The sequence below is a fragment of the Rhinoraja longicauda genome, chromosome 36 (genome assembly GCF_053455715.1).
Source record: "Rhinoraja longicauda isolate Sanriku21f chromosome 36, sRhiLon1.1, whole genome shotgun sequence".
Lineage (NCBI taxonomy): Eukaryota > Metazoa > Chordata > Chondrichthyes > Rajiformes > Arhynchobatidae > Rhinoraja > Rhinoraja longicauda.
The window spans coordinates 8,125,471-8,139,329 of record NC_135988.1 but is presented as its reverse complement, the minus strand read 5'-3'; the positions used below and the strand labels follow the sequence as shown (position 1 = coordinate 8,139,329).

Sequence of the window (13,859 nt, the reverse complement as noted above, 5' to 3'; positions counted from 1 at the left end):
TGCTTGCCTTTATAAATCAGAGCATCGAATATAGAAGTTGGGATGTAATGTTAAAATTGTACAGGGCATTGGTGAGGCCGAATCTGGAGTATGGTGTGCAGTTCTGGTCGCCAAATTATAGGAAGGATGTCGACAAAATGGAGAGGGTACAGAGGAGATTTACTAGAATGTTGCCTGGGTTTCAGCACTTAAGCTACAGAGAGAGGTTGAACAGGTTGGGTCTTTATTCTTTGGAGCGTAGAAGGTTGAGGGGGGACTTGATAGAGGTTTTAAAAATTTTAAGAGGGACGGACAGAGTTGACGTGGGTAGGCTTTTCCCTTTGAGAGTGGGGAAGATTCCAACAAGGGGACATAGCTTCAGAATTGAGGGACAAAAGTTTAGGGGTAACATGAGGGGTAACTTCTTTACTCAGAGGGTGGTGGCTGTGTGGAATGGGCTTCCGGTGGAAGTGGTGGAGGCAGGCTCGATTTTATTATTTAAGAGTAAATTGGATAGGTATATGGATAAGAGGGGATTAGAGGGTTATGGTCTGAGAGCAGGTAGATGAGACTAGGTCAGAGAGAGTGGTCGGCGTGGACTGGTAGGGCCGAACGGGCCTGTTTCCGTGCTGTAATTGTTATATGGTTATATGGTTATATGGTTATTTCTTCAAATAACTCCATGGCTGACTGGAGAAAGGACTGGAGTAATGTTAACCAATATTTGACTCATTGCCTAAACGATGATGAAATAGAAATTGCAGGGAAAATATAACGTTAAATATGAAGGAGGAAGTAATATAGCGCAATGAAGGAAGGGTTGAGGTGTTCACTTTTAACTGTACTTTCTTATCACAAGAGCCAGAGGACATAGGTTTAAGGTGAGGGAGGAGAGATTTAATGGGAACCTGAGGGGTATCTTTTTTACACAAAAGGTGGTGGGTGTATGGAACGAGCTGCCGGAGGAGGAGGTAGTTGAGGCAGATATTATGGCAATGTTTAAGAAACATTTAGACAGGTACATGGATAGGGTAGGTTTAGAAAGATATGGGCCAAAAGCAGGCAGGTGGGGTTTGTGTAGATGGGGCATGTTGGTCGGCGTGGACAACTTGGGCCGATGGGGCCTGTTTGCACACTGTGTGAGTCTATGACTCCATGACACTATTTCTCATCACATAGACGGCACGGTGGCACAGCGGTAGAGTTGCTGCCTTACCGCGATTGCAGCGCCAGAGACCCGGATTCGATCCCAACTACGAGTGCTTGTCTGCGCAGAGTTTGTACGTTCTCCGGTGCGGACTGGGTGGGCCAAAGGACCTGTTTACTTGCTGCACCTCTAGACTAAACTAAACATAGAAACATGGAAACATAGAAAATAGGTGCAGGAGTAGGCCATTCGGCCCTTCGAGCCTGCAACGCCATTCAATATGATCATGGCTGATCATCCAACTCAGTATCCCGTACCTGCCTTCTCACCATACCCCCTGATCCCCTTAGCAACAAGGGCCACATCTAACTCCCTCTTAAATATAGCCAATGAACTGGCCTCAACTACCTTCTGTGGCAGAGAATTCCACAGATTCACCACTCTCTGTGTGAAGAAATGTTTTCTCATCTCAGTCCTAAAAGACTTCCCCCTTATCCTTAAGCTGTGATCCCTTGTTCTGGACTTCCCCAACATCGGGAACAATCTTCCTGCATCTAGCCTGTCCAACCCCTTAAGAATTTTGTAAGTTTCTATAAGATCCCCCCTCAATCTTCTAAATTCCAGCGAGTACAAGCCGAGTCTATCCAGTCTAAACTAAACTAAGAAGGCCATAAACTAAACTAAACTAAGCAGGCCATTTGGCCCATTGAGTCTATGATGGTTCTCTGAGCAATCCCATTGTCATTTAGTTTCACCATCGTCTGCTCCCTCTCACATGCTCAACAACAACTGTCTCAATGGTTAAACGCTGGATTTTCTTAATAATCTCCATCTCTCTGCCTCGCATTCCTCCTTTAAGATGCACGTTAAAAATCTCTCTCTGCTCGACAGTCAACAGGTAACCTTTCAATGCGTGACGTTGGATCGATGGGCAGGATTGGAGGTTATTGAATGTGGAACCATAGACAATGATGTTTCTTTCAATTCAAGATAGGTTCACTGTGATGTACTATTTTTGTCAGTAGCAAAAATCGAAATCTTTGAACCAAATGTAGTCGTTAACAAATTAGAGTCATCAAATGTTGGAAATGTGATGGGGGGGGCGTGCAGATGTTGGGATGTTGGGATGAATTGTGACCGGAACCATCTGTTCCAATGTTAACCAAATATTGACTCATTGCATTGTGGATGATGAAACAGAAACTGGAGATAAAAAAATGACGTTAAATATGAAGCAGGAATAGCCTAGGGAAGGAAGAGATGATGTGCTAATTTTTGACGAAATATTCTTACTTTACACACATTTACAAATGTTATGGACATACTGCTTCACTCCGTTGAAGTGTTCTGATTGGTATCAATTGATTCTTGTGCGAGTGGGTAAAATATTGATTGAAGGAAATGAAGGACAATAAATTGAAGGCTTTGTGGGGTTCCCAGTGTTAGGTTCCCAGCTACGGCAGTTTAGTTTAGATGAGTTTATTATTGCCATGTATACCGAGGTACCATGAATAGCAATTCTGTTGCGTGCTATCCAGTCAGCGGATATACATGATAACACTCAGGCCATCACAGATACAGGATAAAGGGTATAACGATTAATGCAAGGTAAAATCCAGTAAAGTCTGACTAAAGATAGTCCAAGGGTCTCCAATGAGGTAGATGGTAGGTAAAGACTGCTCTATAGTTGGTGACAGGATGGTTCAGTTGCCTGATAACAGCTGGGAAGAAACTGATTCTGAACCTGGAGGTATTTATTCACAAAATGCTGGAGTAACTCAGCAGGTCAGGCAGCATCTCAGGAGAGAAGGAATGGGTGACGTTTCGGGTCGAGGCCCTTCTACAGACTGAAGAAGGGTCTCGACCCGAAACGTCGCCCATTCCTTCTCTCCTGAGATGCTGCCTGACCTGCTGAGTTACTCCAGCATTTTGTGAATAAATACCTTCGCTTTGTACCAGCATCTGCAGTTATTTTCTTACACTACTGAACCTGGAGGTGTGCATTTTCACACTTCAGTACCTCTTGCCTAGTGGGAGAAGGGGAAGAGTTTGAGTTTGAGCTGGTTGACTGGATGAGTTGAGTGTTACGCAGCATGGTACAATGTATAAATCCAGGAGGAGCTGCAGAGGGGGAAATGGAGGGAGAAGCAAATTGGTTTTCCGTTGCAAGTAACATGCATCTAATGCGGATATCCTTGTATCGTGTGGTCAGTGCTGAGATGAGGGAAATGACTCATCCAACGTGCAAACATCCACGATTAGTATTGTGGCCACCAACAGGATATTGGCCTTGGTTGTTTTGAAGAAGGAGATGAGGAGGAGGAATTTCTTTAGTCAGAGGGCGGTGAGTCTGTGGAAATCATTGCCACAGAAGGCTGTGGAGGCCAAGTCAAATGATATTTTTAAGGTGGAGACTGACAGATTCTTGATTAGAGCGGGTGTCGGGGGTTATGGGGTCGAAGGCAGGAGAATGGGGTTGAGCGGGAAAGATAGATCAGCCATGATTGAATGGCGGAGTAGATGAATGGCGGAGTAGACTTGATGGGCTGAATGGCCTAATTCTGCTCCTATAATTTATGAGTGTATGAACATATTATGCACAATTCTCCCCATTGATCCTCACAAAAACTCTCAGAATTCAAAGCTTCCTCTATGGGTTGCAGTACAGGATAGTGACCAGTGGAATACAGTGTTATTTGTCAGGAATGTCAAGAGTCAAGAGTGTTAGGGTGGAACAGTAACACAGGCTTGTTGCCGCACAGTGCCAGAGACCCGAGCTCGATCCTGACCTCGGGTGCTGTGTGTCCGGAGTTTGCACATTCTCCCTGCGACCGCGTGGGTTTCCTCCGGGTGCTCCGGTTTCCTCCCACACTCCAAAGACGTGCAGATTTGTAGGTTAATTGGCTTTGGTAAAATTGTAAGTTGCCTGTGGTGTGTGGGATAGTGTTAGTGTACGGGGTGGGGATCGCTGGCCGGCGCGGACCCGGTGGGCCGAAGGGCCTGTTTCCGTGCTGCATCTCTCTAAAATCTCTCTCTCTCTCTAAAGGTGTGAGGATCAGTCATAATGCTGTTGTACTGTGGAGCAGGCCCGATGGGCTGAATGGCCTGATCCTCTTGCTGCTGCCATCTTCTGTGCTCTGATGTTGAATACAATTCAACGTCAGAGCACATTTAAAAGTTCACATTGATCAGTCACGTACTTTGTGCCACGGCTAATCTTGGGAGTTTTCGCTTTTTGTTATCAGGGAGTCAGACAGCATCTCAACGATGTTTCCAAACCAACACAGTGGGCTCTCAGTACAGTTACTGTAAGAAGACAACCACGTATCGACCCTGCAGGACTGAGTGAGTGTTAATGGTCAAACCGTCGGATAAAATATTTTTCACTTGCCCATTTATAACTTGCTGATCGCTCAGTGCAACACACAGCCTCCCAATCCTCTGCACATGCAGCGTGTGTTCCAGTTGCATGGTGGCTGCCTTACAGCGCTTGCAGCACCAGAGTCCCGGGTTCGATCCCGACTAAGGGCGCCGTCTGTACAGAGTTTGTACGTTCTCCCTGTGACCGAGTGGGTCTTCTCCACGATCTTTGGTTTCCTCCCACACTCCAAAGACGTACAGGTATGTAGGTTAGTTGGCTAGGTGTATGTGTAAATTGTCCCTAGTGTGTGTAGGATGGTGTTAATGTGCGGGGATCGCTGGTCGGCGCGGACTCGGTGGGCTGAAGGGCCTGTTTCCGCGCTGCGTCTATAAAACTAAAAAAAAAATAAAGTTGCCCGTTTATTTCCTTGTAACCTATTCTCTCTCACAGAATCATCAGCTCCTCACTGATCCCCCTGTCCCTCCTCAGCGCAGGGGCAATTTACAGTGACTAACTGTGTAGGAAGGAACTGCAGATGCTGGTTTAAACCGCAAGGTGGACACAAAATGATGGAGTAACTCAGCGGGTCCGACAGTGTCTCTGGGGAAAAGGAATAGGTGACGTTCTAGGGTTGAGACTGAAGAAGGGTCTTGACTCGAAACGTCACCTATCCCAGAGATGCTGAGTTACTCCAGCTTACAGTGACTAACTAACTGATCTGCGCATTGTTAGGATGCAGGAGACAACCAAAGGGAGGCGCTGTGGCGCAGTGGTAGAGTTGCTGCCTTACAGCACCGTGGGTTTTCTCCAGTTGCTCTGGTTTCCTCCCACACTCCATAGACAAATAAATTCTGCAAGGCAGTGGAAAGAAAAAAAGACTCTCTTGCCTGGAGTAGGGGAATCGAGAACCAGAGGACATAGACTTTTAAGATGAGGGGGGGAAAATTTAATAGGAACCTGAGGGGTAACTTTTTCACATAAATGGTGGTGGGTGTCTGGAACGAGCTGCCGGAGGAGGTAGTTGAGGCACGGACTATCGCGACGTTTCAGAAACATTTGGACAGGTTCATGGATTGCACAGGTTTAGAGGGGATGTGGGCCAAACGCAAGCAGGTGGAACTAGTGCAGATGGGACATGTTGGTCGGTCGTGGGCATGTTGGGCCGTAGGGCCTGTTTCCATGCTGTATGACTCTGCGATTCTATGACTTCAAAAAGCAAGACACAAATGCAACACGTAATTAGAAAAAAAACCAAGTTCATGGAAGTGCAAAAGGTGGTCTCTATTGTTTCATTGACAAGCAAGAATTACGGTAGAACCTGCTAATGGTAGTAAAGTACCTGGTGGTATGAGGCCATCTAGCTGGCCAAGCCTATTCTACTTTGAAAGAAATCCCAGCCCTTAAATTTATTCCAGGTCAAAACAACCAAAATCAACCAATTCCAAGAAAGACACAAAATACTGGAGTAACTCAGCGGGACAGGCAGCATCTCTGGAGAGAAGGAATGTCAAGACAAGAGTCTCTACCCGAAACGTCACCCATTCCTTCGCTCCAGAGATGCTGCCCGTCCCGCTGAGTTACTCCAGCATTTTGTGTCTGTCTCCGATTTAAAACAGCATTCTTCAGTTCCTTCCTACTCAACCAATTTCTAGTTTCCAAAGTCAAATCGCAATGTTGAAACTTCCATCAGACCTACACTCTCGATGGGTTTTAGGAGGTGAGAGATGTGGGTTATCACTGGCCTTTCCTCCTGTCCCACCACTGTTGTTGTTGTTGTTGTTGTTGGTGTTCGTCCTTCGGGTTGGAAGATGACCACGACTTCACTTTCAGTTGGAGGATTGGTGACTGTGGGTCCAGAAGTGACTGGTGAGGCCAATCCGGGCCCGGAAGCCACGCCCACACGTAGGACACAAGTGGATGGGTGCTGCAGTGGAAGTGGAGGTAGCCCGGGCCTTGCGCGCGGTGCGTTTCCTCTGGGCCTCTGCAGTGCGTTTGTTCTCTGCTGCACGCGCTCCTGCGGTGAGCTTGCTACGTCAGGTTGGAAGGACCAGAGCAAGAGACTCCCAAGTGCTGAGGTTGATGTCCAGGTCTTTGAGGGACACTTTGAGGCAGTCCTTAAACTGTTTCTTCTGTCCTCCTACTGAGCGCTTGCCCTGACACAGTTCTCCATACAGAAGCTGTTTTGGCAGTCGACTCTCGGGCATTCTGACGACATGGCCCACCACTGTAGGGAACTGAGAATCGGTAGGTGGTGTCACTCTAACATTCTCCTGCCTCCGTAGGGACATAATGTGTGGGCAACTGTACTGTACCGGTGGCAACTCAAGACCGCAGTTTCACAGCATTGGGACAATAACCGTTGGAGGTGAAATGTGCAAAATCGTTCTGGACCGGGATGGAGTTAACCCAGGATTAGTACACAGTGGCACAAGGTGTGGAGACAACAAGGTAATGAGACACAGGCACAAGCAACTGCAGATGCAGGTTTCGACCAACGATATGCACCACGTTCTGGAGTAACTAAGCGGGTCAGGCAGCATCTCGGGACAAAACGGATGGGTGACGTGTTGGGCTGAGACAGCCTGAAGAAGTCGATAACCCAACCCGAAAAGTCATTTATCGAATTTCTCCAGAGATGCCGCCTGATCCGCTGATTAACTCCAGCACTTTGTGTCTTCTTATTCGTGTGTCAACTTCTGCGGTTCCTTGTTTCAACATTTTGTAAATCTGCCCTCTCCACAGATGTGCTTGAACGCAGAATGTGTCGAAGTCAGAATGAGGAACTGCTCCAGCAAGTGCCCTCAGCACGCGGTAGGGTTGATAATTGGCCCGGCCACGTTTGTGACTGTCCCTTGCCTCTCCATCCTCCAAAACGTCCTTGTCTGCACCTTTCAGCGTGGTCGACCCTGGGGCTTGGCATTAGGCAGGCACTGCCTAGGTCAGCAGGCATCCTGTTCACCATCACAGCCCCGCTCAGCTGTGGTACTCTGCAGTAGTGTGGGAATTAAACATAGAACATAGAACAAACAGGACAGCACAAGAACTGACCCTCCAGCCCACAATGTCCATGCCAAGCATGATGCCAAGTTGAACAGATCTCATCTGCCTGTACATGATCATAGAAACATAGAAACATAGAAAATAGTGCAGGAGTAGGCCATTCGGCCCTTCGAGCCTGCACCGCCATTCAATATGATCATAGCTGATCATCCAACTCAGTATCCCGTACCTGCCTTCTCTCCATGCCCCCTGATCCCTTTAGCCACAAGGGCCACATCTAACTCCCTCTTAAATATAGCCAATGAACTGGCCTCAACTACCTTCTGTGGCAGAGAATTCCACAGATTCACCATTCTCTGTGTGAAAAAAAACGTTCTCATCCCGGTCCTAAAAGACTCCCCCCTTATCCTTAAACTGTGACCCCTTGTTCTGGACTTCCATAAACATCGGGAACAATCTTCCTGCATCTAGCCGGTCCAACCCCTTAAGAATTTTGTAAGTTTCTATAAGATCCCCCCTCAATCTTCTAAATTCCAGCGAGTACAAGCCGAGTCTATCCAGTCTTTCTTCATATGAAAGTCCTGCCATCCCAGGAATCAATCTGGTGAACCTTCTCTGTACTAATATCCCTCCATATCCCTCCATATCCCTCCATATCCCTCCATATCCCTCTATTCCTTGAACCTCCATGTGCCTATCAAAAAGCCTCTTTTAAAGACCACTATCGTAACTGCCTCCACCACCAGCCGTGGCATGGCATTCCAGGCCCTCACCACTCTCTGTGTAAAAGGATTCATCAAACTCATTAAATCTCTATTAAACTCTCCCCCTCTCACCATACATGCCCTCTAATGTTGGACATTTCCACCACGGAGAAAGGTTCTGACTGTCTACTCTACGCCTCTCGTAATGTCATATGCTTCTATCAAATCTCAACCTCCCCTATCATCCCAGCCTTAGTCTGGAGTTTTCAGGAACTGAACAAGCAAAACAGCATGGAAACGAGCTATGCCCACACCAGCCGCCAAACCCCTGCTTGCACAAATCTGACACTATTACCACTTCTGTGTTTTGGCTGATCGGTGTATGTGCAAGTGATATTTACATATCAGGCATGTAATAAAACACCACACTTAAAGACAGATTGGGTGATTTATTCTGAGTTTTCAAGCGAGAGTCAGATTTAGCTCTGAGGGCTAAGGGAATCAAGGGATATGGGGAGAAAGCAGGAACGGGGTACTGATTTTGGATGATCAGCCATGATCCTATTGAATGGCGGTGCTGGCTCGAAGGGCCGAATGGCCTACTCCTGCACCTATTTTAGACAATAGACAATAGGTGCAGGAGTAGGCCATTCGGCCCTTCGAGCCAGCACCACCATTCAATGTGATCATGGCTGATCATTCTCAATCAGTACCCCGTTCCTGCCTTCTCCCCATACCCCCTGACTCCGCTATCCTTAAGAGCTCCATCTAGCTCTCTCTTGAATGCATTCAGAGAACTGGCCTCCACTGCCTTCTGAGGCAGAGAATTCCACAGAATTTTCTCTGCTTCTATGTTTTTATTCACCCCCATATTCACATCCGCTCTCCCCACCATCTGCCACTCACCCGCACACGAGGGGTGATTTACAATGTCCGATGAACCTATAACCTGAGGCACAGTGGCACAGCGGGTAGAGCTGCTGCCTCGCTGTGACCCGGGACCCGGGTTTGATCCAAACTGTACAAACTCCGCACAGACAGCAGCCATTGTCAGGATGGAACCTGGGTCTCTGGCGCTGTAAGGCAGCAACTCTACCGCTCTGCCACTGGACCGTCCAGTGGACCGTCCAGTGGACCGTCCAGTGAGCAGGGAGCAAAAAAAGAAAGGCGTGCTCTATCATAACAAGTGTCCCACCCTCTCTGGCATGCCACGCATCCCAGCAGTGAGTTTATACTGAAATACAGATGCCGTGGCAGTACTAAAGGGCCCTGGTGGTTGGACAATGTGCTGGAGTACCCTCTGTGCGAGGAATTTAGGAATTGCTGAGTATTTGGATCCTCATTGCATCTTTATGTTCATTCTCACAGGTCTGCAATCACATGGACCAGTGCCAGTTCGAGGCGGGCTATACTGAAAACAGCAGAATGCTCCCAGTTACTGGTAACGTTACCTACCGCAAGTCAAGGCCTCGGTGCCCACATTGAGTTTAATAATCCCCACTTAACCATGCTTCTATTGTATCTGCCCCCACTCCGAACACTGAATCTCCCCCTGTAGATTGTGCATGCTAGTTCACCTTCACTATATATATATAGCGTCACATTCATTATGCATGCTGCACATTCCACACACGATCCAGTCCGGATCTTCACCCCCCACCTTGACTATATACGCTGCCGGTCGCTGCCTTCCAGGCAGACCGCGACCAGACTGTGATGACGATGGCACGTATTGATACCTCCGCTTGAGTACAAATAAACTATGAGTTGCAACTCTTGTGTATTGGCATGAATACACAACACCCCCTTCCTCACAAACCCACACCCCCCTTGTGATAAAGAAACATCTTTGCCGGAAATCCAAACTAAATGAGTGAGGGTTAGCAGGAAAAAAATACCTTGGCGCAAATACCACTTGTCTTGTCAGCCAGAGTGCAATTGTTCACTGGTTTAGTGGTGGTTTAATGGAGCTTTTATTGTCACATGTGCAAAGTGCAAACACACAGTGACATTCTTTAATTGCTCCAGGTACTATCATAATCTGTAAGAAACATTTAGACAGGTACATGGATAAGGTTAGGTTTCGTATGATATGGGCCAAACGCATGCAGGTGTGATGAGCGTAGATGCTCACAAAAAGCTGGCGTAACTCAGCGGGGTTAGGAGAGAAGGAATGGGTGCCATTTGGGGTCGAGGCCCTTCTTCAGAAGTTGCTTGGTGTGGGCAGGTTGGGCTGAAGGGCATGTTTCCACACTGTATGTCTCTATGACTCTAATCTCATCGGTTCTTGCTGTGAATGGATGGGGGACTTGTACATTGGAGACTCAGCTGCAATAAGCCCATGGTCCTGGGTAATAATCCTGTGATAAACCAATCTGCTGTAGCAACCTAAACTCAAGGTAACTATGAACGGCTGTGTGTCTCGGGTGATAATGTGTGTTTGTGCTTCGTACCCTGCAGCAATAGTGATCATCATTGTGGTTGCGGTACTGATCATCGTCATGGTTGGAGTGGGATGTTTCGTGTACAGGTGGAAGTGCAAAGCCAAGAGCCCATCGCTGCCACAGTGAGTGCCCCTTCAGAAGGGCCGGTTGTCTTTTGCCCACCTCGCTCACAGCCAGGTTGCTGAACTTGGAGTCTTGGCCCGTCTCCTGTGGCCCGGGCCACACTACAGGCCGCCACAGCTGGTGCAGCGGTAGTGTTGCTGCCTTACAGCGCCAGGGAGCCGGGCTCAATCCCGACTACGGGTGCTGTCAGTACGGAGTTTGTACGTACTCCCCGAGACCGTGGGCTTTCTCCGGGTGCTCCGGTTTCCTCCCACATTCCAAAGACGTGCAGGTTTGTAGGTTAATTGGCTTCCGTAAATTGTCCCTAGTGTGTAGAATAGAACTAGTGTACAGGTGTGTAGGATAGAACTAGTGTACAGGTGTAGGATTGAACTAGTGTACAGGTGTGTGGGATAGAACTAGTGTACAGGTGTAGAATAGAACTAGTGTACAGGTGTGTAGGATAGAACTAGTGTACAGGTGTAGGATAGAACTAGTGTACAGGTGTGTAGGATAGAGCTAGTGTACATGTGTGTGGGATAGAACTAGTGTACAGGTGTGTGGGATAGAACTAGTGTACAGGTGTGTGGGATAGAACTAGTGTACAGGTGTGTGGGATAGAGCTAGTGTACAGGTGTGTGGGATAGAACTAGTGTACAGGTGTGTGGGATAGAACTAGTGTACAGGTGTGTGGGATAGAACTAGTGTATGGGTGTGTAGGATAGAACTAGTGTACAGGTGTAGGATAGAACTAGTGTACAGGTGTAGGATAGAACTAGTGTACAGGTGTGTAGGATAGAACTAGTGTACAGATGTGTAGGATAGAACTAGTGTACAGGTGTAGGATAGAACTAGTGTATGGGTGTGTAGGATAGAACTAGTGTACAGGTGTGTGGGATAGAACTAGTGTATGGGTGTGTAGGATAGAACTAGTGTATGGGTGTGTAAGATAGAACTAGTGTATGGGTGTGTAGGATAGAACTAGTGTACATGTGTGTGGGATAGAACTAGTGTACAGGTGTGTGGGATAGAACTAGTGTGCAGATGTGTAGGATAGAACTAGTGTACAGGTGTAGGATAGAACTAGTGTATGGGTGTGTAGGATAGAACTAGTGTATGGGTGTGTAGGATAGAACTAGTGTACAGGTGTGTGGGATAGAACTAGTGTATGGGTGTGTAGGATAGAACTAGTGTACAGGTGTAGGATAGAACTAGTGTACAGGTGTGTAGGATAGAACTAGTGTATGGGTGTGTAAGATAGAACTAGTGTATGGGTGTGTAGGATAGAACTAGTGTATGGGTGTGTAAGATAGAACTAGTGTATGGGTGTGTGGGATAGAACTAGTGTACAGGTGTAGGATAGAACTAGTGTACAGGTGTGTAGAATAGAACGAGTGTACGGGTGTGTAGAATAGAACTAGTGTACAGGTGTGTAGGATAGAATTAGTATACAGGTGTAGAATAGAATTAGTGTACAGGTGTGTGCGATAGAACTAGTGTACAGGTGTGTGGGATAGAACTAGTGTACAGGTGTGCAGGATAGAACTAGTGTACAGGTGTAGGATAGAACTAGTGTACAGGTGTGTGGGATAGAACTAGTGTACAGGTGTGCAGAATAGAACTAGTGTACAGGTGTGCAGGATAGAACTAGTGTACAGGTGTTTAGGATAGAACTAGTGTACAGGTGTGTAGAATAGAACGAGTGTACGGGTGTGTAGAATAGAACTAGTGTACAGTGTGTGGGATAGAACTAGTGTACGGGCGTGTAGGATAGAACTAGCTTACAGGTGTGTGGGATAGAACTAGTGTACAGGTGATCGCTGGTCAGCGTGGACTCGGTGTGCTGACAGACCAGTTTCCACCCTGTATCTCTGAACCAAATTAAGTAGCCGCAACACCTCCAACTCAGAACCGTGGGTCCAAGTTGTACTCTAGGGCCTTGGGTCCAGATCGAAGCTGACATCTCAGAGTTGAGGGGGTGCAACAATATTGGAGGTACTGCTTTTAAGCTGAGGCCCCTCTCTCTTGTCAGAAGGATATGAAAGAATCCGGGAGCCCCCATGCCCATATTCATCCCTCAGGCTAGAACTGGTGACAGGACTTGATTACCTGGTCGATTTGCCGCTGCCTGCTGTGTTGCAGCGACTTTGCAACATCTCAGGACGCAACATCGCCTGAGTGGTTTAACAGGCTCTGTGGTTTATTCTGCATCCCCTGCCTGACTGCAGACTGTGATACCTCTACCACAGCCACCGCCAACCCTGACCACAAACCCACCCCTCCTCCACATCTAAGCACACCGAGGTTATCTGTCCTGAAGAATGGTGGTGATCCCCTGTCCCGAGCCTCAGACAGAAAGGCAGGGAATGGTGAGAGTTAGTGGAAGAGCAGGGAAGGAGTGGTTCACTCCACTTGATACAATTGCCCACTATTTCACCTCAGGCACACACCAGTTCCACTCTCAGATGAGGGGCAGCTGCCCTGCTTCCTGCTGTCAACCACAGCCCAGAACTTCACTGGGTAGTCGTTTGATTCTGAGTTTCGTTTCCTTTCATTTTGTTTTGTTTTGTTTTGTTTAACTTAAGTTTAGTTCAGCTAAGTTAGGTTAAGTTAGTTTTGTTTAGCTTAGCTTAGCTTAGTTTAGTTTAGTTTAGCTTAGGTAAGTTAAGTTCAGCTAAGTTTGGTTAAGTTAGGTTAATTTAGTTTAGTTTAGTTTAGCTTAGTGGTTTAGTTTAGCTTTGTTAAGTTAAGTTAAGTTCAGCTAAGTTAGGTTAAGCCACTTTAGTCTTGTTTTGTTTAGCTTAGCTTAGTTTAGCTTTGTTAAGTTAAGTTAAGTTAAATTCAGCTAAGTTAGGTTAAGCCAGTTTAGTCTTGTTTTGTTTAGCTCAGCTTAGTTTAGTTTAGCTTAGTTAAGTTAAGTTCAGTTAATTTTGGTTAAGTTAGATTAATTTAGTTTAGATTAGCTTAGCAGTTTAGTTTAGATTAGCTTATTGTTACAGTGAAAAGCTTTTTTGTTGCAAGTAATTCAGTCAGTGGAAAGACTATACATAATTACAATCAAGTGTAGAGATACAGGAGAATAACGTTTAGAGCAAATCCAGCAATATCCGATTAAAAGTATT

The 13,859-nt window shown here is 46.7% G+C and overlaps 1 protein-coding gene across 1 annotated transcript in view; it reads left to right on the top strand.

The window, feature by feature from the left end:
- Positions 1-13,859, top strand: part of LOC144610289 (zinc metalloproteinase-disintegrin-like MTP8) — a 64,703-nt gene that overhangs the window by 39,025 nt on the left and 11,819 nt on the right. Inside the window, exons 15-19 of the mRNA XM_078428879.1 lie at positions 4,372-4,471; positions 6,770-6,935; positions 7,230-7,298; positions 9,560-9,632; positions 10,652-10,757. Coding sequence (XP_078285005.1) covers positions 4,372-4,471; positions 6,770-6,935; positions 7,230-7,298; positions 9,560-9,632; positions 10,652-10,757 — 514 coding nt within the window. The remainder of the gene's footprint in view (positions 1-4,371; positions 4,472-6,769; positions 6,936-7,229; positions 7,299-9,559; positions 9,633-10,651; positions 10,758-13,859) is intronic.